Source organism: Lepidochelys kempii, chromosome 26, assembly GCF_965140285.1.
Source record: "Lepidochelys kempii isolate rLepKem1 chromosome 26, rLepKem1.hap1, whole genome shotgun sequence".
NCBI classification, from domain to species: domain Eukaryota; kingdom Metazoa; phylum Chordata; order Testudines; family Cheloniidae; genus Lepidochelys; species Lepidochelys kempii.
The window spans coordinates 14,107,271-14,135,035 of NC_136405.1; the positions used below are offsets into that span (position 1 = coordinate 14,107,271).

General features: G+C 60.3%; 1 protein-coding gene across 8 annotated transcripts in view; it reads right to left on the bottom strand.

Moving 5' to 3' along the window:
• Nucleotides 1–27,765, bottom strand: part of CAMK2B (calcium/calmodulin dependent protein kinase II beta) — a 142,167-nt gene that overhangs the window by 70,159 nt on the left and 44,243 nt on the right. For all 8 annotated transcript variants that reach the window (XM_073325409.2, XM_073325408.2, XM_073325404.2 and 5 more), the window contains exons 3-5: nt 18,037–18,096; nt 14,154–14,208; nt 8,399–8,464 (exon numbers count right to left, since the gene is read on the bottom strand). In XM_073325409.2, coding sequence (XP_073181510.1) covers nt 8,399–8,464; nt 14,154–14,208; nt 18,037–18,096 — 181 coding nt within the window. The remainder of the gene's footprint in view (nt 1–8,398; nt 8,465–14,153; nt 14,209–18,036; nt 18,097–27,765) is intronic.

Genomic DNA, 27,765 nt, shown 5'->3' on the forward strand with positions numbered 1-27,765 from the left:
GGGCGCTGCCTCCTGTCCAGGGCCTCAGACCTGCCTGGCCTGCCCTGCCCAGCTGCAGCGCGGTGCCCAGGAAGGACTCGGCCGGGCATGCTGAGAATCGAACTAACCCCTGCCCCAGCCCTGGATATCGTCTCCCTCCCCACCCCCCAAAAATAAAAATCAGCTAGCGGGGAGGGAAGGGGGGGGCGTGTGAGCGCTGGGGGGCACCAGCACCCCCAGCCCGACGCCAGGAGCGGGCGAAAGGCATATACTGACCTTCAAGTCCCTGTGCACAATGGCATAGTGGTGAATGTAAGTTACGCTTTCTAATAGCTGATGGATACAGTGACTGCAAAACAAAACGGGGAGGAAAGGAGAGAGAAAGTGGGTCAGGGAGGGGCGGGAGAGGGGGCAGACACGGGAGACGGGCAGGGCAGGGTCCCGATGAGGAGAGGGGGCGGGGCGGATAGGAAGGGCATGAGAGAGACGATCAAATGTACAGAAGGAAACCGAAATAATGCATGAGAGGGAACGAATTCCAGAGATGGGATAAGCAGGTAGAGGGAACGGGGGGGGTGGGGGGTCCAGAGGGACAGATGGACAGACAAAGAGGGATGGGGAGACAGGGTGGAGATGGGGGGACGAGAGAAGGAGAGAGAGAAACAATGTTGTGAAAGCTCAGAGACCACAGGGGGTTATCACAAGGGGTGCGGGGATGGCTGTTAATGGCACCAGGAACTGCATGCTGCCAGGGCTGGAGGGAGGGGCGCGGGCAGAGAGGGGGCAGCCCCCTGAGAGGACAGTTGGGACCCAAGGTGCGGTGGGCAGAGCGGGTGAGCAGAGCCCCCGGCTAGCAGGGCCGAGTCCGGCTACGCGGCCCCAGATCGAGCGCGGAGCAGGGAACGGGCTGCAGGTGCTGTGGGAGGAAGGTCACCGTCTGGGGGCTCTGGGAACTGACGAGCTGGCAGGGTGACCCCACTATCTAGTCAGGGGTCGTGCGAGCTGGGGCTGCCCTGCCCGCCCTGCAAACAGCAGCTCTCTCCACAACCCCCTGCTAGCCCAGCCCCGGGCTCCTCCCCACTCTGCCAGTGCCCCTCACTCCCGCCCCACAACCCCCTGCTATCCCAGCCCCAGCCTCCCCCCAGCTCTGCCGGTGCCCCTCACTCCTGACCCACAACCCCCTGCTATCCCAGCCCCAGCCTCCCCCCAGCTCTGCCGGTGCCCCTCACTCCCGACCCACAACCCCCTGCTATCCCAGCCCCAGCCTCCCCCCAGCTCTGCCGGTGCCCCTCAGTCCCGCCCCACAACCCCCTGCCAGCCCGGCCCTGCCCCCCCAGCTCTGCCGGTGCCCCTCACTCCTGACCCAAAACCCCCTGCTACGCCAGCCCTTGGCTCCCCCCAGCTCTGCCGGTGCCCCTCACTCCTGACCCACAACCCCCTGCTATCCCAGCCCCAGCCTCCCCCCAGCTCTGCCGGTGCCCCTCACTCCTGACCCACAACCCCCTGCTATCCCAGCCCCAGCCTCCCCCCAGCTCTGCCGGTGCCCCTCACTCCTGACCCACAACCCCCTGCTAGCCCAGCCCCAGCCTCCCCCCAGCTCTGCCGGTGCCCCTCAGTCCCGCCCCACAACCCCCTGCCAGCCCGGCCCTGCCCCCCCAGCTCTGCCGGTGCCCCTCACTCCTGACCCAAAACCCCCTGCTACCCCAGCCCTTGGCTCCCCCCAGCTCTGCAGGTGCCCCTCACTCCTGACCCACAACCTCCTGCTACCCCAGCCCTTGGCTCCCCCCAGCTCTGCAGGTGCCCCTCACTCCTGACCCACAACCTCCTGCTACCCCAGCCCTTGGCTCCCCCCAGCTCTGCGGGTGCTAAGTAAGGGGAAAGGAATCCCAGCTCCATAAGTCCTGCGTGGAGCCCTAGCACTTAGACCCAGCTCCTGCCCCCACCCCCAACCAAGGACGACGAGCCCCGGGTTCAAGGTGTCCTCACTCTGACCCACAGCCCCTGCTGTCCCAGCCCTGTGCTCCCCATCTCGGCCAGTGCCCCTCAACCCCAACCCACAGCCCCGGCGGCTATTCCTAACTGGTACCACACAGCTCTGCTCAAGTACCTCAGTCCGGCCCAGTGGCTCTCCCTGCTATTCCAGTCTGGGCACCCTGGCTTCAGCTCTGTCCGTGCCAGTCCTGGGCCTCTCAGGAGCGGACACTGCCCATTACGCCCCATCGGGCTGGTTTGATACGGACCAAGAGCCTCCCGGTCTGTTCCACTGGGCTACGCCGATGGCCAGGGCAGAGGAGGGGAGCCCTCGGCATGCGTGGGGGTGGAATCTGGGGGTGCTCTCCGGATCGCAGCCGCGGGAAGGCACCGCTCCAGCCATGACATGGAAAGGGGAAGGCCCCATCTGTGAGCCCACTGGGAGGAGCTGGGCTCCCTGCAGGGAGAGAGTCCCACGGCTCCATCCCAGCCTGGCCTCGCTGCACCTCAGGGGAGCACCGGGAGTGGGTGGAGGCCACTGGGACGTCCTGCCTGGATTCTGCCTCCCTTTGCTGCAGCCCGATGCTCAGGTTTGGGCGGGTGCCCAGAGGGCCAGAATACAGCCTGGGAGCCCCCCCCCCCGAGGCAGGGGGAGGCCACAGGGGTGTGGGGCAGGGCCTCGCACAGGGTTGGAAGCTCTCTGGTGAACAAAGGGTGATGGGAGAGAATCTGCAGAAATGGCCTCTCAGGGGCAGCTCCCCTCTGCCCTGCTGGCTCACAAATCAACTCCGAGCCTCCTCCCCTGCCACCCGCAAAGCAAGCTGGGCTACGAGTCTAGGGCAGGGCCCCTGGGACGCTGGCGTAACGAGCAGTCTTAACAGAAGCAGCAGGGACTAATGGGTAGAGCTTGGGAGCTGGAAACCCCTGGGATGTCCCCCGTCGTCCCTCCCCCGGCTATCAGCAAACCCAGCAGGGACAGGCCTGAGTAGCCAGATGCCATGGGAGAGATCTAACCCATGGGGCTGTGTGACGAAGTGGGACTGTTCTTAATGTTTCCTCTGAATAGTGTGGGGGTGCCTCAGTTTCCCCTAGGCAGTTCTTAAGTATCTAAGTGGTGGGGTAAGGGTGTGTGATCCTTGCAGAGCCCTAGAGGGCAGGTGTGTGCAGGGGTCTGGACACGGAGAATGGCCGACACCCTGTTTCCTGGCAACTGATGGCCTGGCCCTTCCCCCCTGCAAGGTGAGAGCTGAAGAGTTGGAGAACAAAGGAATCCGGAGACCTCCTGGCCCGGGAAAGGGACAAAGCCCAGAGGAGGGGGGGCTGGAGGGAGTTTCAGTTTGGGGCTGGCCGGGACATGGAGTGAAGGGCAGATGTGGTTGTCTGGCTCACTGCCCCCCAAAATGGACCCGGCTGAGGGGTCCTGTTCTCTGCACCTACAAGCTCTGTGTTAGACCATGTTCCTGTCGTCACAATAGTGCAGCTGGAGGAGGATGACCGCTCTAAGGAGCAGATTCCTGACCCCCAATGGGGCGACAGCAGGATCTGGGAGCAGCTGGAGTGGGAGCCAGGCATCCCCAAGACTCCTGTCCCCGACCAGATGAGGGTCTTGGGTTGGAGCTGAGTCCGAGAGAGCAAGAGGACCGTGGGAGACAGCGAGAGCCCAAGAAAGAGCTGCAGAAGCAGCAGCAGGATGAACTGGCGGTGGGGAGCTGAGAGGCCTAGGGGACCTCCCCGGGGTGAGTGGGGACAGACCCCGGGGGGCCAGTTCCGCAGGGAACCTCGGGACTAAATTGCTGCCCCTGGTTGAGGAGGGGGGGATGTGGATGCCACCTCACTGCCTTTGAGCAGGCTGGAGATTTGAACCAGGGGGACCCTGCGGAAAAGCCCCAGTGTCTAGCTCCCTTGCTGGGTCCCAAGGCCACAGACGCCGTCAGCCAGATGGGTGGGGAGGTGGACACGCTCCCACTCCTGACCCCAACCTATGTGTCTGTGTGGAGTTTCCTGGGGCCAGGCCCCTCGGACCCCCAGTGGGAGCGGAAGGGGATGGTCAATGGGGAGACATTCCTGGGGTGGCGAGATCCTGGGACAGAGAGAACTGTTGTCAGGTTCTGGGTGGTGCAGCCTCAGACGCTGGGGGGCTGTGTGAGCTGGGTGAGGGTCCCAGGGACGAAGCCCCTCGCCCTGCCTATGGCCCAGATCCCTGTGCAGACCCAGGAGGGGTGGGGCTGGCCGGCCGTTGGGGTGCTCCAGGACACCAGCTGTGAGACCCTGTTGTGGGGTGACTGTGTCTCTTTGGGACAGGATCCAGGCCCTGCTCCGGTAACTGCCAAGGGTTTGAATTTGAATCCAGGGAACCAATCGGGGAGAGGGAAATGGTCAGTGAAAATGCAGATGACCTGGCTGGCAGGGGGGAGGATCGGCTAGGCTCAGGCTACCTGCCTGCCTGTAACCAGACCCCTGGGGCTGGGTGGGAGAGAGAGATGCTCCCTGCCCCCCTGCACACCGGAGAGGGGGGCTCAGGGGCTCAGGCTGGCTCTGGTGTAGTGAGGAAAGCAGGGAGCTCGCTGCCTACCCCACTGGGACAGCAAGGGCAGCGCTGAGCAAGGGGGGAGCTGAGACCCCAGCTGAGTGGGGGGAGACACAGGCAGGGCAGGGGATCTGTGGGGAGTGGCAAGGTGCTTGGTAAGGAAAGTTTGGATGAGCCTAGGCAGCCTTGTGAGCTGATGGCTGTGTCTAGTCAGCAGGGTGGGAAGGGGAGGAGAGTGGAAGATGAGTGTCCCTGGACCTTACCTGTTAGCTGGGTGGAGAATTGGGACAGGGAAGGAAACGTGTCTGTGTCTGTCAGGGGTATTGACTTGCCTGTGGAGGGAGCTACCCTGATCTCCAAGCAGTTGTCTGTGACCAGCCCTGTGTGCTGGGACCAGGGGAATGAGATCCCAAGCTGTGTGCCTGGGAAAGGAGAAAGTGTGTCCGGCTCCTCTTTGTCTGTGGAGCAGACAGAAGGGGCCTGTCAGCCTGTGATGGTTGAGGGTCGTGCAGTTGTCTCAGAGCTGGTTCTGGATTCAGCTGAAGCCCAGGAAAGGAATGGTCCCAAGTTTGTGTCTGCTCGGGAGAATGGCCCTGTAACTAGGTCACATCCAGTTAGTGTCTATGTAAAACCCCAGAGACCAGACAATTCTGGTGCTTGTATTCTGCCTGTTGCTAGTGTGTTGTTGGGAAAGGGTTTAGCAACTCTGTCTAATCAGGGTGAGATCCTAGCCAGGATACAAGGAGAGCACGAAGGTGATTTGATTGTGTTACCTACTGAGGGTGTGGAAACCTGTAGCAAGAAGGAAAAGATTGCTGAACTTGTGTGTGGCAAAGGGAAGGAGAATGCTTCTGACCTTTTATCTAGGAAGTCTGTAAGTTTGCCTGAAAGGGGATTGTGTAGGAATCCACCGGATGGGCCAGAGGTAATTCTGGATGTAAGGGAGACCCAGAAAGAGTCTGTTGTTGCTCAGGAAAGTGTTCCTCTAGAGCAAGCCCTAGGTGAAGAGGGTAAGGGCAGAATTTCTGTGAGGGGTGAATTGTTGTATAGAAAAGCCCTAGGGAAAGGAATCCTCATGGAGTCTTTGCAAGCAGTTTACTGCAACTGAAGGGTGTGAAAGTGATTTAATCAAGAAAGTTTCAGTTCCTAACAGCCAGAAATTTTTGGTTGTGAATGGATCCACTGACTTTCCTGTTGAAGATCCAGTGTGAATAGCTTTGAGAAGGTCTCAGATGAAGTGAAAGCTGTTAAGAAAGTTAAACAGTCCTATAACCAAGTGGCTGTGTTTGGCCAGCTTGTTGGGGAGAAGACGCAATCCCAGTTTGACCCCCTGGGGTTTTGGGTTAGCCAAAGGGCACGGGCCGCATAAAGCTTCCCACATGCAGCTGGAAGTGCTATCTATCACCCCGACCTAAGGAGAGGTGTGAAACTGGAAGGGCCTGGTGTAACTCCTACCAAGGAAAGGGAGAGATGCTGGGGCATCCATGGGAATGTTGGTGTCTTCGAACTTCCCCAGGTCACTGGCTAAAGTGACCCCGCTCAGTTCGATCTCGAAGGGGGGAGAGATGTGACGAAGTGGGACTGTTCTTAATGTTTCCTCTGAATAGTGTGGGGGTGCCTCGGTTTCCCCATGGCAGTTCTTAAGTATCTAGGGGGTGGGATAAGGGTGTATGATCATTGCAGAGCCCTAGAGGGCCGGTGTGTGCAGGAGTCTGGACACAGAGAATGGCCGACACCCTGTGTTTCCTGGCAACTGATGGCCTGGGCCCTTCCCCCCTGCAAGGTGAGAGCTAAAGGGTTGGAGAACAAAGGAATCCGGTGACCACCTGGCCCAGGGAAAGGGACAAAGCCCAGAGGAGGGGGGGCTGGAGGAAGTTTCAGTTTGGGGCTGGCTGGGACATGGAGTGAAGGGCAGATGTGGTTGTCTGGCTCACTGCCCCCCAAAATAGACCCAGCTGAGGCGTCCCGTTCGCTGCACCTACAAGCTCTGTGTTAGACCATGTTCCTGTCGTCTAATAAACCTTCTGTTTTACTGGCTGGCTGAGAGTCACGTCTGACTGCGAAATTGGGGCACAGGACCCTCTGGCCCCCCCAGGACCCCGCCTGGGCAGACTCGCTGTGGGAAGCACACGGAGGGGCAGAGGAGGCTGAATGCTCCGAGGTCAGACCCAGGAAGGTGGAGCCGGGTGAGCTGTGTGTCCTGCAGACAGGCTGCTCCCAGAGAGGAGACTTCCCCAGAGTCCTGCTTGGCTTCATGGGGAGCAGTTCCAGAGCATCGCCCAGGGACTCCGTGACAGGCTGCCCCACACGGGCTGCCCTGACAGGGGGCTCCCACCACTGACAGCCCAGGGATGGGGGAAGCGGGAGCTGCAGGGAGAGGGACCTGCCACCAGCCCCCACCCCATTAGCCCAGCCCTGGTTTCTCCCAACACAGAGTTCGGCCGCTGCCCCTCAATCCTGACCCACAGCCCCCTGCTATCCCAGCCCTGGGCTCCCCACATTTATACCTCTGCCACGGCCCCTCAATCCTGATCTGATGCCCGCCCGCTATCCTAGGCTACCCCCCGTCCTGGGGAAAGCATCAGATGCCCGGAACGGCAATGAAACTGCATGAAGAGGGGGCCACGAGCCCGGGACTCCCCAGCAGAGCCTAGACGGGGCGGCGTGTGAGGTCATTAGCTAGAGCCCAGCTTGGCCAGGTCCCTGGAGCTGGGAACCCGTCTGAGCCTGAGAAGCGTGACGGGCGTCTGACCTCCTCCGGCACAGTCCCGGTGCCTGCCTGGCCCAGGGCCCCCCCATCCCCGCCGGTTCACAAGGGGGCTGGAGAGACGACAAGCAGCAAACAGCGAGATGCTGGGGGCCAGCACACGGAGGGAGGGGGCCAGCGTGCTCCAGTCGGACGGGACCAGGAACGGGCACGTCACCAGACGAGCCCACGCGTGCCCAGTCACCAGGTCACCAGGTCAGGCCCCTGTCAGCAATGCCCCCCAAACCCTGCCGGCTGCCCTCAGATGTGCCCTGTCCCTGCAGTTTGTTCCCAGTCCCCCGCGCTCTCTACCAGCCGGCTGCTCTGTGCCCACTGCTCCCCGATGGCTGAGACAAGCCCCACAGACGCCAGCTGCTTGTGGGAGGGTCAGTGGCCTCCCAGTTGCCAGGGCCCGACAGCCAGGCTGGGACCAGAGGGAGGGATGCTGCACCCTTCCCTCTCTGGGACAGACCCCTACTCCGGTCCCGCAGCTCAGTGCTCCCCTGCCCACTCTGAGCGCCCCTACATCCCGCCCCGCTCCTGGCCCTGCCCCACAGCTCTGCCGGAGCCTCTCCAGCAGTTCGTCCGGTCCTGAGCCCTCTTCCCCAGGCAAAGCCCCTCGGTTCTGATCCAGAACGTTCCCCCCGTCCCGTCCCCCCCCGCTGCTGTGCCAACGCACCTCCGCCCTGCCCTCCAGCAGCCCTGGCCCACGGTGCATGGCTGGCAACCGTGCCCTGCTGGGTGGTGGCTTCGCGAGTGCTCCCTAAGGGACCAGGCTAAGACCAGACTCGTCCCACTGACAACCCAGAGGGGAAAGCTCGAACCCCCCCTGGGTCCCACCACCCCTCTGCCTCTCTGGCTGCGCCCCAGAAGCCAGCTGGGCCCCGGAGGGAGAGTTGCCGCCACTCTCCTCCTCGTCCTCAGGGAGCATGGGGTAGACATTTGTTTTCAGGCCCAGGCCGGCTGAGGGGCCCCTGGAACTGAACCGCAGGAGAGCGACCCCGCGCTGGGTGTGACCAGCAGGACACATGGCACAATGGTGCCAAAGGCATAGGCACTTGGCTATCACCTGGCGATACCTCTGGGGTTCCCCCCCTCTGCCCAGGTCATGAATGGGTTAATGTTGACGGGGAGGAGGGCGGAGGGGATGTGGGGGGTGGGGAGTTGCCACTCACCTGGCATCGGCCTCACTGTAATATTCCCGGGCCACGATGTCTTCGAAAAGCTCCCCACCAGTGACCCTGAAACACAGAGAGGCAGAGTTCACCCTCCCAGTGCCCAGGCCCCAGTGCCCAGCTCCCACCCAAACCCCTCGCGGGGCACCCGCTGAATGGCGCCAGCCTGGCACTGGAGAACCAGAGCAGGCCACAGCTCCACCCGCAGCTGGCAGCCAGGCCCCGGTGAGCTGCACCCTCTGCTCCCCCAGAGAGCACACCCCCGGCTCACCAGCACGACCAAGGCAAAGAGCGCGGGCTGCACGGCACACGCGCCCGGAGCCCTGGCATTCCCGACAGCTGCCATGCTCCCCAGCCCCGACGCCGACTGGGAAGCTCCTCGGTGCGGGCGACTTGAAGCCCAGGGCCACTCCGGGGACGCGAAGGGTATCGGGTGCCAAGTGGGGGGCACGCAGGATGGAGAAGGGAGCACTGCAACTTCCTGCCCCTCTGTGCCCTGCGCCCCTGGCAGAGGGCGGGAGAGAGCAGGCAGGGCCTGGGCCTCCTCCATTGTCCATCCTACGCAGGGACCCAGCTGCCAGGCTGTGCCCAGCCCATCGAGTCAGTGACAGCGGGCCGAGGCCAGCCCTGCTCCTCCCCTGAGGGACACGGCCATAGGATGTCAGGCAGCAAGGGAATCCTGGGTCACCGAGTCCAGTCCCGTTGGCCTGTAGCTCCAGTGACTCTCCCCCTACCCGGGGGTGTTTATAGAGAGAATAATCAGCCTGGACCAGGGGCATGCCAGGTGTGGGGGCCACAGGGCAGGGGCTGGGCAATGGGGGTGGAGCCTGATCAAAGCAAGCTCCTTGCAGCTAAGAGGAGTCAAGTCCCCTCTGGTGATGCCCACGGAGCCCCATGCCACCCCAGTCTCTGCCACGGCTCAAGTCCCCTCTGGCTGGCTGAGGTCCCAGTGCCAGGACACCCTCACTTCAAGGGACACTGGACTCTCCCCATCCCTCTTCGCTCCTCTCCGATCGCCAAGCCCTGCTTTTCCTGGCACTCTGCTGCTGCCTGCCTATGCTGGCTGTCTCCACTCTGCCCACGTGGCAGCCAGCCGCCCGCCTCCCCCAGCTCATCGCCAGCCCCAGCATGAGGGAGCTCAACTCCCACGTGGCAGGAAGGGAGACAACTCCATGTTTCTCCGCCATCTCTCCCCACGTCTCCGCACCACAGAACCGGAGGCATCCGTCTGCACCCTGACATCCCCCAGGTGCGTCTTCCCCTCCCTCTTGTGGTGTGACTTTCCACGGGCCTCGTGCGGACAGGAGGAGGGGCAGGGCAGCTTGCAGGCTGGGTTCCCGGGGAGGCCAGGCACCTGCCCGCCGACACCGACGCCAGCGGGGCTTGTGGGCACTTTGGTCTGTCTCATAATCAAACCGCAGTGGAAGCCAACGCAAATTCAGTCCACAGCCATGGCAGGCCAGGAGGGGCTGAAAGAGCCGGCGCTCCTGAATGGAACGGATGGCAAAAATCAACACAAGAGTGTGATCACAGGGACAGTTCTGGCGTCTCCCAGCAGGGGGCGCTGTGGGGGCAGGGCAGAGGTACTGGCTGGGAGGAGGAGCTCCCGGCTACTCCAGCCCTGTCCTCTCCCAGCAGGGGGTGCTGTGGGGAGCAGGGCAGGGCGCTGGCAGTGGGGGGAGCTCCTGGCTACTCCAGCCTCTCCCAGCAGGGGGTGCTGTGGGGGGGGGGGCGAGGAAGAGCGCTGGCTCTGGGGGGAGCTCCCAGCTATTCCAGCCCTGGCCTCTCCCAGCACGGGGTGCTGTGGGGGGGGCGGGGCAGGGCGCTGGCTCTGGGGGGAGCTCCCAGCTATTCCAGCCCTGGCCTCTCCCAGCAGGGGGTGCTGTGTGGGGGGCGGGGCAGGGCGCTGGCTCTGGGGGGAGCTCCCAGTTATTCCAGCCCTGGCCTCTCCCAGCAGGGGGTGCTGTGGGGGCAGGGCAGAGGTACTGGCTGGGAGGAGGAGCTCCCGGCTACTCCAGCCCCGGCCTCTCCCAGCAGGGGGCGCTGTGGGGAGCAGGGCAGCAGTTCTGGCTGTGGGGGGAGTTCCCAGCTACTCCAGCCCCGGCCTCTCCCAGCAGGGGGCGCTGTGGGGAGCAGGGCAGCAGTTCTGGCTGTGGGGGGAGTTCCCAGCTACTCCAGCCCCGGCCTCTCCCAGCAGGGGGTGCTGTGGGGAGCAGGGCAGGGCGCTGGCAGTGGGAGGAGCTCCTGGCTACTCCAGCCTCTCCCAGCAGGGGGTGCTGTGGGGGGGGGGCGAGGAAGAGCGCTGGCTCTGGGGGGAGCTCCCAGCTATTCCAGCCCTGGCCTCTCCCAGCACGGGGTGCTGTGGGGGGGGCGGGGCAGGGCGCTGGCTCTGGGGGGAGCTCCCAGCTATTCCAGCCCTGGCCTCTCCCAGCAGGGGGTGCTGTGTGGGGGGCGGGGCAGGGCGCTGGCTCTGGGGGGAGCTCCCAGTTATTCCAGCCCTGGCCTCTCCCAGCAGGGGGTGCTGTGGGGGCAGGGCAGAGGTACTGGCTGGGAGGAGGAGCTCCCGGCTACTCCAGCCCCGGCCTCTCCCAGCAGGGGGTGCTGTGGGGAGCAGGGCAGCAGTTCTGGCTGTGGGGGGAGTTCCCAGCTACTCCAGCCCCGGCCTCTCCCAGCAGGGGGCGCTGTGGGGAGCAGGGCAGCAGTTCTGGCTGTGGGGGGAGTTCCCAGCTACTCCAGCCCCGGCCTCTCCCAGCAGGGGGTGCTGTGGGGAGCAGGGCAGGGCGCTGGCAGTGGGGGGAGCTCCTGGCTACTCCAGCCTCTCCCAGCAGGGGGTGCTGTGGGGGGGGGGCGAGGAAGAGCGCTGGCTCTGGGGGGAGCTCCCAGCTATTCCAGCCCTGGCCTCTCCCAGCACGGGGTGCTGTGGGGGGGGCGAGGCAGGGCGCTGGCTCTGGGGGAAGCTCCCAGCTATTCCAGCCCTGGCCTCTCCCAGCAGGGGGCGCTGTGGGGGGGGCGGGGCAGGGCGCTGGCTCTGGGGGGAGCTCCCAGCTATTCCAGCCCTGGCCTCTCCCAGCAGGGGGTGCTGTGGGGGCAGGGCAGAGGTACTGGCTGGGAGGAGGAGCTCCCGGCTACTCCAGCCCCGGCCTCTCCCAGCAGGGGGCGCTGTGGGGGGCAGGGCAGCAGTTCTGGCTGTGGGGGGAGTTCCCAGCTACTCCAGCCCCGGCCTCTCCCAGCAGGGGGCGCTGTGGGGAGCAGGGCAGGGCGCTGGCAGTGGGGGGAGCTCCTGGCTACTCCAGCCTCTCCCAGAAGGGGGCGCTGTGGGGGGCAGGGCAGGGCGCTGGCTCTGGGGGGCGCTCCCAGCTATTCCAGCCCCGGCCTCTCCCAGCAGGGGGCGCTGTGGGGGGGCGGGGCAGGGCGCTGGCTCTGGGGGGAGCTCCCAGCTATTCCAGCCCCGGCCTCTCCCAGCAGGGGGCGCTGTGGGGGGGGCGGGGCAGGGCGCTGGCTCTGGGGGGAGCTCCCGGCTACCCCAGGCCTGGCCAAGGCTGGGAGGAGGAGCGAGCTCTGTTCCTGCTGAGCGGTGACACGGTGCTGACTGGGTATTAGCAGGGGATGCAGTACTCGGGGGAGAGCGCCGTTCCCCCTCCTCCTTAGCTCAGGGCAAGCCCTCCCCAGCCCTCCCGTTTCACTGTCCTCCAACCCCTGGCTGGCAGTGGAGATGAAGAGTTCATGTCCCGGCCCTACGGCGCGGGGGGAGCAGGTGACGGGGGGGGGGAGCTCAGCCCCCAGTGCCCCGGGGCAAACCCGTGTCTCTTGATTCCCCTCCCGCTGCAGGCTGGGGACACGCCAAGGTCTGTGCGAGTCCAGCACAGGGAACCTGGAGCTGCCGTGACTCAGAGGAGAGCTAAATATAACCTGCTGCTTCCCTGGCCCTGTCAGAGGCACCGTGCGATGAGCTCACCAGCTGCTATATCTGGAACGAGGCGAGAGGCAGCTGAGCACAGCGCACCGGGTCTCCGCCACCCCCCAGATGCGCTGCGCCATCCCGGCACAAAGCACCGGGTCCCAGGGCTCCCCGGAGCCAAGGGGCCAGGCCTAACCGCCTCGTGCTGGTCGCCTGCCTTGGCACCAGCGCTGGGAGAGGCCGTTAAGCCCGTGGGCCACGCCTGGCCTCAGCCCCCGGCCTCCTCCGAGAAACCAGGGGCCAGGGCTGCTCCGGACAGAGACTCCTGTGTCCGATCCTGACTGGCACCCGTGGGCACGACTGCAATACAAAGAAGAATGGTCACCTGGCTAGGCTCCACTCACCCTTCCTGCCGGGGGCCAGGCCGAGGAGCCTTTTCTCCCGTGCATCAGACAAGCTCCTTTCAAGGCCCTGCCCAGCCTCTCCCCACCCTGCCTCTCCTGTGTCATTCGCCGGTCCTGCCTCTGCCCTGCCAGTCATGCCAGCCCCCTGGTTACATTTCACACACACGTCTCTCCAGCTGCCCCTCCCGCCTGGGAGACGCTCCCCTGAAACAGCCCCAGAGCCACCTCCTTGTCCACCTTCCGACCCCTCCTTAAAACTCGATTTCGGTTGGCCTCCCGGCGAATGTGTCCCCAGTGTGGGAGACCCCGCCTGCCCGGCTGACCAATGCTGTCGCATCGCTAAGGCCAAGGTTTGCCATGGATATTTTCAGTAAAAGTCGGGGGCAGGTCACGGAAAATTCACGGAAGCCCTGTCCTTGATTTTTACTAAAAATATCCATGATAACATGGGAAAGGACTGGGCAGCTGCGGGGTGGCTGGGAGCTCTGGGGCCCCCCACCACCCATGGGGACTCAGAGCTCCAGGGTCCCCCTGCCCCCATCAGCGGAGGGGAGCTGCAGGGTCCCCCTGCCCCCTCCCCAACGGCGGAGAGCTGTGGGAATACCCCTGCCCCACCTCTCGCAGCATGGGGAGCTGCCGGGGTCCCCCTGTCCTACAGCAGTGGCCCAGAAGCTGCCGGGGTCCCCCTGTCCTGCAGCAGTGGCCTGGAAGCTACCGGGCTCCCCCTGTCCTACAGCAGTGGCCCGGAAGCTGCCAGGGTCCCCCGCAGAGGCCGGGAGCTGCAGGGTACCCCCCTGCCCGAGATGGCTGGGAGCTGTGGGGTACCTCACAGCTCCCTGCTGCTGCGGGAGGCGGTGGGACCCTGGAGCTCCCAGGTGTTGGGGCTGAAGTCACGAAGGTCTTTGGAAGTCACGGATTCCGGGACTACCGCGACCTCCGTGACAAAATCGTAGCCTTCCTTTTCGCTTCCATGTCCTCTCCCATCTGCCTGTATCCACCAGCTGTCCCTGGTCTTAGACTTGGAAGCTCCTAAGACCAAGCCTAGCCCGACGGGGGCCTGGTCCAGGAGCAAAAGCTCCAACAATGTACATCGGAACAGTAACTTCCCTCCCCCGCCCAGGAGGAGAAGCAGAGAGAAAGACAAACCTCCTTGGGGGGAGAGACGGGAGTCTCCTTCCTGCCCAGCGGGGCAAAAGCTCCCCAGCCCCTTCCACCCTATGCCATAGCCGGCCCCCACCCCCATCTCACCCTCACACCAGTCCCCGCCCTGACAGCTGCTGCAGTGCAGCTATGCTAGAACTGAATTCAAACCCTTGGAAAAACACAGCCAGACACGGCTGTCCTGAATTCCCTGTTACAGCAAATGGACGACGCTACGGCCGGTTCTGCAGGCGAATTAAGAGCCGCGTGCCCCAGAACCCCCCACCCCCAGGGAGGCGCTTTAGCTACTTACAGATCAAAGATGAGGTAGTGGAAGCCCTCCTCGGAGATGCTGTCGTGGAGACGCACTGCAATGGAGCACAGAGGAGACATCAGGCCCCAGGGAAGCGTCAGCTGTTGCCTTGCTCTAGGAACAGGTGCCCGGATGGAGCCCTGGGGACCGGCCTCTCACTCGGTCGCGGGATGATGCCTCCCACGAGACACGTTTCCGGAGGCTCGCAGAGCTGCCAGGACTCCCCTCCGGAATCGGGCACTAGCAGCCAGGCCCAGGAATCCGTGGTGATGCTTGGCCAGTCCTGGGGAATCTTAGTTCTGGGGCACGGGGACGGAGGGACAATCCTGAGGCTGGAGCTCAGCTCCGAGAGTGCTACCCCCTGCCATAATTGCAGAACTGCCCTGGAGTGGAGAGGGGATTTCAGCCTCTAGCCTGCCCAGCCATCATTGACCCCCCATTCCCTGCCCCAAGGGCAAAGAGGGCATTGCCAATATCTTCTCCAGGGATGGTTCTCCATCAAGCCCAGATCTGGGCGTTACCAAGACCTGGGGCCCCAAGGCCGGCAATTCAGTATTGATGGCAGATCCCAGCGCTCGGGCATGTGGTGCATTATGGTACATAGAGGACAAAGGATCTATCTGCTAGGGGCAGGCGGCCTAGGTGGATCACCGTCCTCGGTACCAGCTCCAGCCCGAGCCACAGCCCAAGAGAAGATGTTGGGCCCGAAAGCTTAGCAAAGCCAGGCTCTGGTGGAGTGAGGTCCTTCCCCAGCCTCCAGCGCCTCCACTGATCCTACCTACGGTGGCACTCCAGAGACATCCCCCAGGCAGATGCCCCACCAGAGACCCCGTCCGCTCCCCCCAGAAGCCAAGCAGCGGCCAGTGCCCATCTCAGAGCACAGGGGTCTTCTACAACCTCTGCCCACGACCTGCTCAAGAAGCAAAGCAGCCACATTACACTAGCTGCAGCTTCCTTATGGCTCCACCACGCAGCCTTGCCGAGCTCATCTCTGCGGGCAGGGCTGCAGGATGGACGGGGTGCAGGCAGCCACGCTTCCCCCAAAGATGGGGTGCAGGCTAGTGCCCCATTGCTGGGGTGGTGTGGACAGGTGGGTGCCCATCCCTTTAGGAACTGGACTGAGAACCACAACTAACTGTACCCACAGGAGCAGGGCGAGCTCGGGAAGAGAGGCTGAGCGGGGGACTGGGGCAGTGATGGCAAAAAGGGGGCCAGGGAAAAGAAACAGAACAGATGCAGCTGGCCCCGGAGTACAGACGCCCAGGGAGAGGCTCATTCCAGACAATCCATTTCCACTGGCAACTTGTCGGTTTCTTTGCAAACCACTTTTCCTGCCATTGGAGCCCCAGGCCTGTGCGATTCAGATCCCAATTCGATTCAGCGCCTAAAAATCTAAGCCCAGAATCAGGCTCTTGATGAGATCCGGGGGAGGCGGAACCAGGAGAAACCAGGGAAAGGAACAAATGGGGGCAGCATCCGGTTAGAAACACGAGCAGCGTGAGCTAAAGCCAGCACATGCGTCTCAAAGCTAACGCACTGACGCGGTGGGCTTGGCAGTGGCGAGAGCCCGTAACTGGCACTGCGGGGGCTCTTCAGAGCTGGCTGAAGAGGAGCTCAGATACCTCCCTGCAGAGGCTGGAGCGCTCCGAAATCAGCTTTCCTGATCAGTGACTTCAACGGGGCCCCTTTCCCCGGCCCCTTTGTGATGCCATCAGACCAGGAGGGGTTTGACAAAGAGCTCGGGGCCACGGAAGAAGCGGGACTCTTCCACTGCCAAACAAAAGCAATCCGATTCCTCTGGAGGGAAGGGAAGTGACTCCGGCCTGAGGGAAGATGTTGTGGCTACTTGGAGCCCTTTCTTGTATTTTCAACTTGTCCAGCCTCAGGGCTATTTCATATTAGAATGCGGTTAACTGAAGATCAGGTGGGGTGGGAATGGTTTTTGCAATAACTGCAACATGGCAAAGGTTCTGCAGACGAGTGGAAAGGGTCCCTAGTGAGAAAGGCAGATCTGGATCCAGGGCTGTTCCAGCAGCCAGAAATACAATGAATAGTGCTTCGGCTTGGTGCTACTACTCACATGTGGGGATGCCCTAACTTCCTAGGCCCTCACGTGGCTCTTAAGGGAGCGTAAGACGCCACCAGCCCTGAAGGGGCCTATTGCACACAGGCTGGTGTTGAGGGCTTCGTAAGGAGCCAGGGACCCTATTATTGCATCTCTTTGCCCCGAGGTGCTTGTCGACGCTGATGGTTTTTACTGACTTGAGATAGCCAGCTAACTCAGGGCGATTAACACAATGGCTGGAGACGGGACACTGGATGGGGAGGGCTCTGAGTTACTCCAGTGAATTCTTTCCCAGGTGTCTGGCTGGTGGGTCCTGCCCGCGTGCTCAGGGTCTAACTGATCGCCAGATTTGGGGTGGGGAAGGAATTTCCTCCAGTTCAGACTGGCAGAGAGACCCTATGGGGGGGAATCGCCTTCCTCTGCAGCATGGGGCACAGGCCCCTTGCAGGGTTAAACTAGTGGAAATGGCGGACTCTCTGTCACTTGAAACCCTGAGTTGAGAACACCAGTGAGTCAGCCAGAGGTTCGGGGTCAGTTACAGGGGCGGGTGGGCGAGGTTCTGTGCAGGAGATTCGACTAGAGGATCGCGATGGTCCCTTCTGGCCTTAAAGTCGCGGTGAAGGCCAGTCCAGACGCACCCCAAACATTTGTTCCAGGACACAACCATTTGTGGTGTACCCTTAGCTGAGCTTGTGTGTGTCTGTCTCTCCCCCCCCCCGCCCCCCCGTGCCCACCATTCGCGTTCCCACGTCTCCCAGGGTCAGTTTCAGCCCATTATATACACTGATTTTCTCCTGCACTTGTGGCCATCTCCACCTTGAAGGTGGCCGTGACGACAGGGTTGCCATAGCAACTGATGTACTTCAAAAGGGGGGGGGGGACCAGAGGAAAATTGAAAAAAAACAAACAAATAATTGGCATCACCAGAGCGCGCTGGTGCTGGGGCGGGGACGTGTGGGGGGGGGGGTGAAGTTTGAATTGGCCACTTGCATGGGAGGAAAGACCTGCCCAGTGCTCTGCTGATTAAAACCTCCTGTTTTAATCACCCCCTTGTCAGCAGCAGCTGCGGGCAGGCGTGGGCTTGTGGCCTTCTTCCATGGGGCTGTTAACTTGGCCATGAGCAATGCAGCGCCGGGCCGGGCCCTGGGTCTGCACCCCCAGGCTGCAATGGCTCCCCGGGGAGCCCGGATCACGCCCCGCGCAGGGCGGAGGCATGGGGACGGTGTGCGGCAGGAGGCAGCCTGGCTGTACGGGGTCATCCTCGGTTGCGTCCTCAGTGGCCCCTCTCCCTGCACTGGGTGCGAGTGTGGCTGGGGTGAGGACTCCCCAGGGTGCCCGGGCGAGCTCTGGCCAGGGTCCCAGGCACGCGATGCTCCAGCTGAGCTCTGGTAGACGGGGAGGATCCCGAATGGCTGAGGCCGGCGGCTGGGGCAGCAGGTCTGAAACCCCGGCTAGGCTGGGCCTTTGGAGAGGGCAGGGTGGTGAGCGACATGCACAGTGGCATTCTGGGAATGAGAGACATCCCCCCCCACCCCCAGTGTCCCAAGGACGTGTCTGCATTGCCTGCTACTTCTACCCCATCTGGCTAGAGCTGGGTGACATTTTTGGGGCGAACAGTACATTCACCGGAAGATGCATTTTTGGGCGTGCCAATACCATGAGCAAAATTGGGTCAAATTCAGGTCGTTTTGGGTCAACCAAAATCCTGGGGAGAGGCATCCTTCCTCCATCCCCTCCTCTGGCCCTCCTAGGGGGGTTGTCACCCTCCCCCGCCCCGCGGCAAGCACTCCCCACCCCGTCCTCGCGGCAGGCACTCACCGATGTTGGAATGCTTCAGGAGACGGCAAATCCGGGCTTCGCGCTCCAACTTCTGATGATCTGGAGACGGAACAGAGAACAAGCCCCGTTAATGGCATCGCCTGACGCAGCCATTCCACATGTTCAGCAAGCCCTGGCGGGTTGGGGGCAAAGAGGGGCACACATCACCTATACCGCTTATCAAGGGCCACCAAGCGCCCCAACCAGAGCCCAAGGCTCCCGTCCTGAGAGCGGGACTGGGCCGAAGGGCGTGGGCTTTAATACAGCAAGCAGATTGGCGGGGAAGGGGGAAAGGGTATCAGAAGCCAAGCTACATCAGCAGTACAGGCTGCAAAAGCCCCCTCTTCTCCTCCCAAGGCCGCCAGGGAGCTCACGTGGGAGAGGGCTTTCAGGCGGGCCCAGGGTCATGGACGGATGGATTTCAAGGCCAGAGGGCCCATCGTGACCATCTAGTCTGACCTCCTGCATCGCACAAGCCAGAGAACCTCCGCCAGCGAGTCCTGCCGTGTTGGGATTTCTTCTCCCCTGCCAGGGGATTGACGCTAGCCAGAGTAACCCCTCGCGAGCACGTGGCGTTTAGAAAGACATCCGCTCTCGCTGCGAAGAGCCGGTGTGGCGGAGAGTCCGCCCCATCCTGCCCCTTGAGAATCGATTGCCGTGGCTACTCGCCCCCCACTTCAGAAGTTGTCTCTGTTTCCAGTTTGAATTTTCCTAACATCAGCGTCCAACCACTGGAGAGTGTCTGTTCAGCTAACATGCCCCAAACATCGGAGGTCTCCCTACAGACCACCTTGATTCCCTTACCACCTCTGCCACCCAGCTGGGCCCCCTATACCACCAAGACGTGGGGCCACATCAACCCAGACTCACCCTTAGACACCCCCAAAATTCTCAGTCAGTTCAAGCCTTCCCACATCTCCCCAGTAACCTGGACCCGCCAGGGAGGTTTCCCCCAGCATGGCCAGCCGGCCTTCACTCTGGGGGGAGGGATAGCTCAGTGGTTACCCAGGGTTGTGAGCTCAATCCTTGAGGGGGCCATTTAGGGATCTGGGGCAAAAATTGGGGATTGGTCCTGCTTTGAGCAGGAGGTTGGACTAGATGACCTCCTGAGGTCCCTTCCAACCTTGATAGTCTATGATTCTATGCCCCCGGAGGATCACTCTGTCGGGAGGGAGGGAGAGTGGCTTCAAGTGCAGGAAGCAAACTGCCCGACGCAACGTTGGCCTCGTTAATTGCATCTGGGCAGCAGGAAAAAAGGCGGAAGCGTGATCTCTGTAAACCGGCAGCAGCTGCTCCCCATATTAGTGCTGACACACGGCAAGGGTCCTACAGAGCTGTCTGACTAGGAGTCCAGGTGCGAAATTGTGGTGGACCCAGAAACAATGGCATCGTTTGTAAACGAAAGGCTAGGTACTGTGATGTTCTTATTGCCATCTCTATGGGATAGCGTTAGGGTTTTGTCGTCACCTTGTGTGTGAACTCGCACCTTAACGGTTAATGCCCTCCTTGCCCCTAGCACTGCAAGACATTCTGATTTTAAAAACGTATGCAATCAATTCACCACGTGAGACTACAAACTGGCTAGCTGATAGATCTCCCAAAGAGCCTGTGAAGAGGGGATCACCATCCCACAGGGGCATTTCTAGAGGGGCCCAACGCTATTCAATATCATTAAAATATAGCCTTGTTGCTGGTCAATTTGACAGGTGACACAAAAACTGGGGGAACGGGGGGTAAAAAATGAGGGGAAAAGTCAGTTCTACAGAGCTTCGAAAGCGAGACTCGACCAACGTGCGTTGTAATGCAGGGCCATCCATCAAGGAACAAAGAATGCAGGTCACGTTTGCTGGATGGGGGCGGGGGGGCTGTATTCTAGAAAGCAGCGTCTCTGACAAGGTCTTGGGGGTCAGGGTAGACAAACAACTAAACACGAGCTCCCAGGGCAGCGCTGTTGCTAAGAGCTTAAGGCGATCGTCAGCGATAGAAACAGGGGACTAAGGCGTAGGAGTCAAACTACCACCCTGCAGCGCGTCAGTAAGACCGGGCTCCACGCTTCCAAAAGGATGCTGAGAAACTGGAAAGGGTCCAATGCAGAAGAGCAAGAACAATGTGTGGGCTGGAAAAGCTGCCTCGGGGTGAGGGACCGAGAAGAGGGTGGGAGAGGGGCTTGCAATGGGAAACACCAGGATCCCCTGACCCGTGGCATCCGTGGAAACTCAGCTGGATGGAGGTTTGTGCAGCAAAGCATGTGGCTGACAAACAAAGACAGAGAGGGAAGCGTGCCGGGGGAATCCCGTCCCGCTGTGTGATGGGGGGGACGCAGGGCTCCCTGAGCCACTTGAGCTCAACGTGGAATCAATGCAATACATGCCACAGTGTTTATCTCAGTGGGCGCCACCCCTGAAGGTGCACCAGGCTGTGTCTAGGCAAGGGAGGTTAGAAATCAACGGGGCGGCCTCCCATGTGCAGGACAGGGCATCCCCTCTCAGAAAGGGTTTGCCGAATTAAACCAGGCTTCAGAGAAGGGTAATGAGAATGATCAAGGGCTGGAAAAGCTCTCCTCTGAAGAGAGGTTGGAAAGACAGAGGAGGCGAATAAGAGGGGCCAGAATAAAAGCATATAAAGTCTAGTCTGGTCGAGAGGAGGGAGATCGGGGGGCATCTGTTCTCCCTATCTCAGAACACAAGGACAAAGGAACAGTCAATGACATTAGTGGGTGGAAACCCAAAACTGTTGCAAAGAAAAGCTTTTTCACACAATGCATAGGTGGACTGTGGAACTCTTTGCCACAAGTTATCACTGGGACAAAGATTCAAAGAGGGATAGTGTAACAATATCCAGAGTTAGAATCATTAATGGTGACTGTCACAGAGTCCCTGGGCGATGCTCTGGAACTGCTCCCTACGAAGCCAGGCAGGACTCTAGGGAAGTCTCCTCTCTCTGAGCAGACTGTCCCCAGGGCAAAAAGCTCACACGACTTTCACCTTCCTGGATCTGACCTCGGAGCATTCAGCATCCTCTGCCCCTCCGTGCGCTTCCCACAGCGAGTCCGCCCAGGCAGAGTCCTGGGGAAGCCAGAGGGTCCTGCCCCCCAACTCCACAGTCAGACGTGACTCTCAGCCAGCCAGTAAAACAGAGGTTTATTAGACGACAGGAACACGGTCTAGAAAAAGCTTGTAGGTGCAGAGAACAGGACCCCTCAGCTGGGTCCATTTTGGGGGGCAGTGAGCCAGACAACCCCGTCTGCCCTTCACTCCATGTCTCCAGCCAGCCCCAAACTGACTCACACTCCACCCCCTCCTCCTCTGGGCTTTGTCCCTTTCCCGGGCCTGGAGATCACCGGATTCCTTTGTTCTCCAACCCTTTAGCTCTCATCTTGCAAAGGAGAAGGGCCCAGGCCATCAGTTGCCAGGAGACAGAGTGTCGGCCATTTATGTACCCTGGTCCTTTGCTCTGCAACAATTACACCCCCTTATCCCACCACCTAGAGACTTAAGAAATGCACAGGGGAAACTGAGGCACCCCTACAGTATTCAGAGGAAACGTTAAGAACAGTCCCGCTTCGTCACAGGGGCAAAGCAGGGCTGGTCTCTGCGGGCTACTGTCCAGGGTTCTCAGCACCGAGCTCTTGTTCAGCATCCGTCCTGCCTTCATCCCCGAGGATCCTGAGCAACGAAGGAGGGAAAGAACAACACCGCTCCAGGGCACAGAGCTGCTGCCTCTGCTAATGTAAATAGCTCTTCCCGAGTCAGAGAGCTGCTGGTGCAGTGACTCCAATAACAAGCGTGACAGAGATGTGGTCCCAGTCCCTGTGCATGGTCCCTCTCTATTGCTGACCCACAGCATGGTTGCTAGTCAATCTGAGCCCCATAGAGATTTGCCAATGACATGCCATGGCACATATGGACCCCCAAAGCAGCAGAGCAAAGACAAGATGGGTTTTTTCACCTCTGCCAGGACTGCCCCCCTGACATCCTGCTCACTGCCCAGCAAGCAACGGCCCTCTCCCCCAGGCCCTTCACCCCCTCTGCAGCACTGAGAGCGGACGCAGCCCCTTCTGTGGGTATGCTGGGGCTGCAAGGACCCAAGGCACTTTCCCTCCGTCCCCGGGGTCAGCTGAAACCTAATGCCGGGACTGCACGGCCAGACGGATCCTGCTGCTATCACTCTCCTCCTCCATGCTCCCCCTGTCTCCACCAGCTGCTCTGCCACCCCAGCAGGAGCCGCGAGGGCAGATGGCAGCTGTGCCACGCCCCCCACGAGGAGAGCCGGGGTGGTGGGCGGGAGAGAGAAGGGAGGGGGAGAGATCAGAGAGACGGAATGGGAGGGAGCGGCTCAGCACTGAGACACTCACCGCCAGCAGCCTCCCTCCGTCACACAGCCGTGGCCCGCTCCTCTTGCCCAGCTGCGCCACACCGGGCAGGGGGTCTGGAGGAGATATGGCTGGCTCTCTCTGGAAGCCCCTGGGGTAAAGGTCCCCACTGTGAACGCTGCTGGCTCCAAGACTAGAAGGAGCAGGACCCTCCCCGTCTTCAGTCCCTCCTGGTGGCTTGGCCACAGCAGGCTGCAAACGGCAAGGCTGGGCCATGCAGTGGCTGGGTTTATAAACACGGCTACAGCAGGCCCAAGGAGCCCAGAGCACTTCGCCCTGCTGAGATGGAACCACCTCTGGGGTGGAGCGCAGCAGCTCGCAGCAACGCCGCACAGCACGGGGCGCAGCAGAATTAAAACTCCGACTTCAGAGCACTGCAAGGGTCCCACAGTCAGCACCTCCGGCACCGATGTGGGGACCCACATGAAAGCCTCCCTAAGCTTATTTCTACCAGCTTCGGTTAAACCCTGGTACGCTGCCACCACCAAGGGATTTAACAAAGAATCCGGGAACAGCCCACTTGGAGACGTCTTCCCCCAAAATATCCCCCCAAGCCCTTACACCCCCTTTCTTGTGGAGGCTTGAGAATAAACAAGATGAGCACAAACCAGCCTTGGATTTTTAAGACCGAAAAAACCCAGTCAGATTCTTAAAAAACAGAACTTTATTAGAAGAACAAAAAAAGATAAGAGAACAACTCTGCAAGATCAGAATGGAAGATAATCTTACAGGGTAATCAGATTCAAAACACAGAGAATCCCTCGAGGCAAAACCTTAAGTTACACAAAGTCACAAAAACAGGAATATACATTTCCTCCAGCACAGCGAATTTCACAAGCCAAAACAAAGAAAACCTAACGCATATAGCTAGATTACTTACTAACTTTACAGGAGTTGGAGGGCTTGCATCCTTGATCTGTTCCCGGCAAAGGTATCACACAGACAGACAAAAGCCTTCCCCCCGGCTCCAGATTTGAAAGTATCTTGTCCCCGCATTGGTCATTTTTGGGTTAGGTGCCAGCAGGGTTACCTTAGCTTCTTAACCCTTTACAGGTGAAAGGACTTTGCCTCTGGCCAGGAGGGATTTTATAGCACTCTATACAGAAAGGTGGTTACCCTTCCCTTTATATCTAGGACAGCCACGCTGGGCACTCCTCGCCCCTCCAGTGCCTGGCAGGGGCATGGTGTGCACCCAGGAAGGCTCAGCAATCCAACTGGGCATGGGTCTGTCGGCGAGGCCGTGGGACCACTGCAGACGCCTTCTTGCCAGCGCGCAGCCCCAGCTGCCGCCTGCCCTCCCTGCCCCAGCTGCTGTGGCTTGTCATCAGCCACACTTGCAGGGAAATTGGATCTCTGCTGCTCGGGGACCCCCCTCCGGCCCCGCTCCATCAGTTAGTCGGGGCAGAGCGCTCCCTGAGGCAGAGGAGACACCTGCCCATGTGCACCACCCTGAACAACGGCCCCTTTCTCGTCTCGGGGACACGGAGGGGATCCCCTGATTGGCAAGTGCTCTGAGGCAGCTGCACGCAGGATTACGGGAGACCCACAGGGACAGGAAATCTCTAACCGCTCCAAAGCAACCCAGCTTCACTGCCAAATACACTCAAGCGGCTGGGCAGGACACAGGGAGAGCCCTACCACGTTGACTGCGTGCAGGGAAGATCCGGGCCGCGCTCCTGGCCGTCCACGTGCCAGTCCATTGGGAGCCCTCCAGATCTCTGCCCCTTCCCCTTGTGGCACCATAGTAGCTCTGCTGCTGGGGTTTCTCTTCCTCTTTGCCCCTATATAAAGGCTATAGGGGGTGCCCCAAAGGGGTTGCTGCTCAGAGGGAACGGGGCCAGGGCAGGAGTTTTCAAAGGACTGAGCACTTGGATGAGAAGTGGGTTTTGAAGTACAAGGGAGCCAAGCTCTCCACACTGGCAGCCCAGGTCTCAGCTGGGTAGGGTGACAAGATGTCCCGATTTTATAGGGACAGTCCCGATATTTGGGGCTTTTGCTTATATAGGAGCCTATTGCCCCCCAGTCCTGATTTTTCACACTTGCTATCTGGTCAGCCTACAGCTGGGACATCCAGCCCCCACCCCCTACCCCGGTGCTCTGGGGTGCTGAGCTCTGCCAGCCTGAGGAGTAGAAAAGGCCCTTTCTACATACCATGGCCAAGTTTTGGAAGGCTGGGGCAGATGCACTGAGCCATCTGTGGCTTAGGGCGGGGGGCGGGGCGGAAGCTGGGTGCCCGCTGCATTTTGGAGCTGGTATTCGTCTGCACCCAAGTTGCCTGAATGCCCAGTGGTCAGGGCTGGGCAGAAACGCTTATGAGGCCTGCATGCTCCGTGGTGAGCGGAGGAAAAGCAGGCCCTTGTCAGAGTGGCCGAACCCACAGGGTGATGGGGAGATGGCAGAGGATGCAGGGGAGAAGAGGACATTGAAACTGACTCCATCATGCAACTTGGCTGCGGATGAGCGGTTGGGCAAGAGCTCAGAACCCTCCCCACCCAACAGAGCAGGGGTGTTGGGCTCCCAGCTGCATCCGAACCCCAACCTGGGTCCTCTCTCCCGATTGAGGCCAAGCAAACCTCCGAAAGGGCCCAGGGGACCCACCTCCCACTGCAGCACCAGACTCCAGCAGGGCTGTTTGAGCAACTCTCACCGGGCCAAATTCTGGCCATGATGCTCTCCGAGAGAGCAGGGAGAGGGAAGTCACCACCCGTGGCTATGGGGAACCAGCCCAAAAGGAGTGGGATGGACGGGTGAGCAGGGAGGATGATCCTCCCCCAAACACTGACTGGGGAGGAGGACAGCTGAGAACAGATGGCAACGGGATGCAGCAGCAAGGGGAAAGGAACATGCAAAGAAAGCAGAGAGAACTACATAAAATCGATGCGCTCGCCCCCACAGAGCATGTCCATTGCCCCCCCAGCCCCAGCTGTAAGGGCCCCACAGGAAGGAAAGCTGCTGCATACAGACATAAATGAAACTCACAGAATTCTGCTCTCCCCATTCAGAGAAATAAGGTGAAATTCTTAACGCTCAGGGCAATCCACCATGGGAACAATTTACCCCGGGTGGGAGAGATTCTCCGTCCCTGGCAGTTTATAACGCACGTCCAGCTCTTCTGCTAACAGATCTGAGCTGGGAATTATGTGGGCCGTTCTCTGGCCTGTGCTATCCGGGGGGTCGGATTAGATTGCAGTGGTCTCTTTTGGCCTTGGAATCTAGCATCTCTTGACATTATTATTGATTTTTTTTTTTTTTTTTTGAGTATTGCAGGCTCTGAAATCCACCCTCCTCCTTCGGCTTCACAGCTCGATCCACAACTCCAAAAGGCCGGCTACAGACTTTTTTTTAGAGTGCTCATGTTTACCATGTTTACCACCCCGGGCTAGGAGTCTCGCTCCCATGGGCTCGAAGACAGCGTGGACAAACCCTACAATACTGTGGTAGTGGGGAGTATATAAGTGTGACAGACAGACAAACAGTCTGTCCATCCAGGGGGATGCAGGGACTAATTTATGAGAAATCATTCCAGGAATTCGGAACCTGCAGAAACAGCCCCGTAGAACGGAACCTCGTCTATAGGGTTTTGGACCATTTTATAGGATTAACTAGAAAATTACATCCCTGAATACAAATGCCCTGTAGAAAGGGCCCTGCTCGCTGTCACCTTGGGCAGCTTTTAAGAACAGCTTCCTTAGGTTTCATCCCTGTTCAGTTCTACTGGGGACACGACATGGGGAGGGTGTTAGCAGAAACGGGGCGGATGGATTACTTTGGGCAGCACCAAAGGGTATAATGTGGAGGAATGGGGTGACATTAGAAACGGCTGAAGAGCTGGGACAGTCCTGCGTGGGGCTGTGGGATTGAGTCGTGGAGGGAAGAGCTGGGGAAGGTAAACTCGGCTGGACAAAACCGAACGTGAGCTGTAGGGCAGATTCCTGCCCTGACCCCGGGGAGAGCGAACTGGGGTTTTCCTCGCTGTAGTTCTCTGATCACAGAAGCGCTCTCCGCCCACCCCCTGCACCTAGCGACGCCGTAGCGGGTCACATCTGGAGCCATCTGAGCGAAGAACGGCACGTTCAGGCTGCCTTGAGCAGGGCCACCGAGCGCTTCTGCTCATCCAAACTCCCAGCCGCTCGCTGGGCATATTCAAACCCATTTTAAAGGCGTTTAAAAACTTGGTAAAGGAACGGAAGCTAAACCCTGCCAGGGGCAGAGAAGTGAGCTGCATTTCTGTAGTCTAAAGAGAGGCGGCGCGGGGGACACGGTCTCTGTCTGTAAATACCTCCAAGGTAGCCATGGAAATTAAAGGAGGGAATTACGCCGACTCAGATGATGGCAGAAGGAGCAGCAATGGCCCGGAGCAGGAAAAGGAAGAGCTTAAACCAAATATTAGCAGTCAGAGCAACTGGGGCACCGTGACTGCATATCCCCCTGGACAGGGAGAGAAGCCTGACTTGGGTGGCTGCTATCTGGGCCAGCCTATCCCCTTTGTGATTCCTCCAGTCCCATCGGGACACTTTGTGATCACGGCCCTGGGAAGCCCAGCATCAGTTCCAGCCCATTTCAATGCCATTCCCGGCTGACAGCCCCACATGAAACAGGAGAGCTGGCTCCAAGCCAGAGGCAGGAAGCTGTAGGGATCCAAAGGAAACATCCAAGGCATGGCAGGAGTGTAACCAGCCCCACTCTAGGATGGGATCACATCAGAAGGATCCCTGGCTCTTATCTAGCACGCTTCATCCACAGATCTCAAGGAGCTTGGCAAAGGCGATCTGGTGGGGAAACTGAGGCACACAGCAGTGAAGTCACTTGCCCAAAGTCACCCACGCAGCAGGCCAATGGCAGGAACAGGATCCAGGTCTCCCAAGTCCCAGTCCAGAGCTCTGGCTATTAGGCCACACTGCCCCCAGGAAGAACCCTCCAAGTCCACACCGCTCATGTAAAAGCAGAACAGGTACGTCAGTGGCGCAATACAGGCAGGGCGGTGGCGATCCCTGCAGGGGAGAACTCGAGCGCCCCACTTTCCAGAGGCAGAAGTGCCGTAGAAACCTTTCGAGCAGCTGGCAGAATTCTGGAGCAGAGGCTCGGAGACTGATCTCATGCCATTGTCACTGACACAGGCAAAGTGGGTCAACCCAGAAGAAGTAAGTTTTACAGCTACCTGGCAGGGGGGGAACCAGGGTCCGATAACTTTCTAGGGCAATTTCTGCACAGCCCTATTTGTTTTGTCTCTGTTACATGCCACAGGGCTTTTCCCTCGGCGTTCCCAGCACACAATGAAACGAGGCCGGAGAGCATTTTGCTCACTGACCACAGGGCACCTTCGCCAGGCTGGAAAACAAGGCGTGTCCGGATTTGGG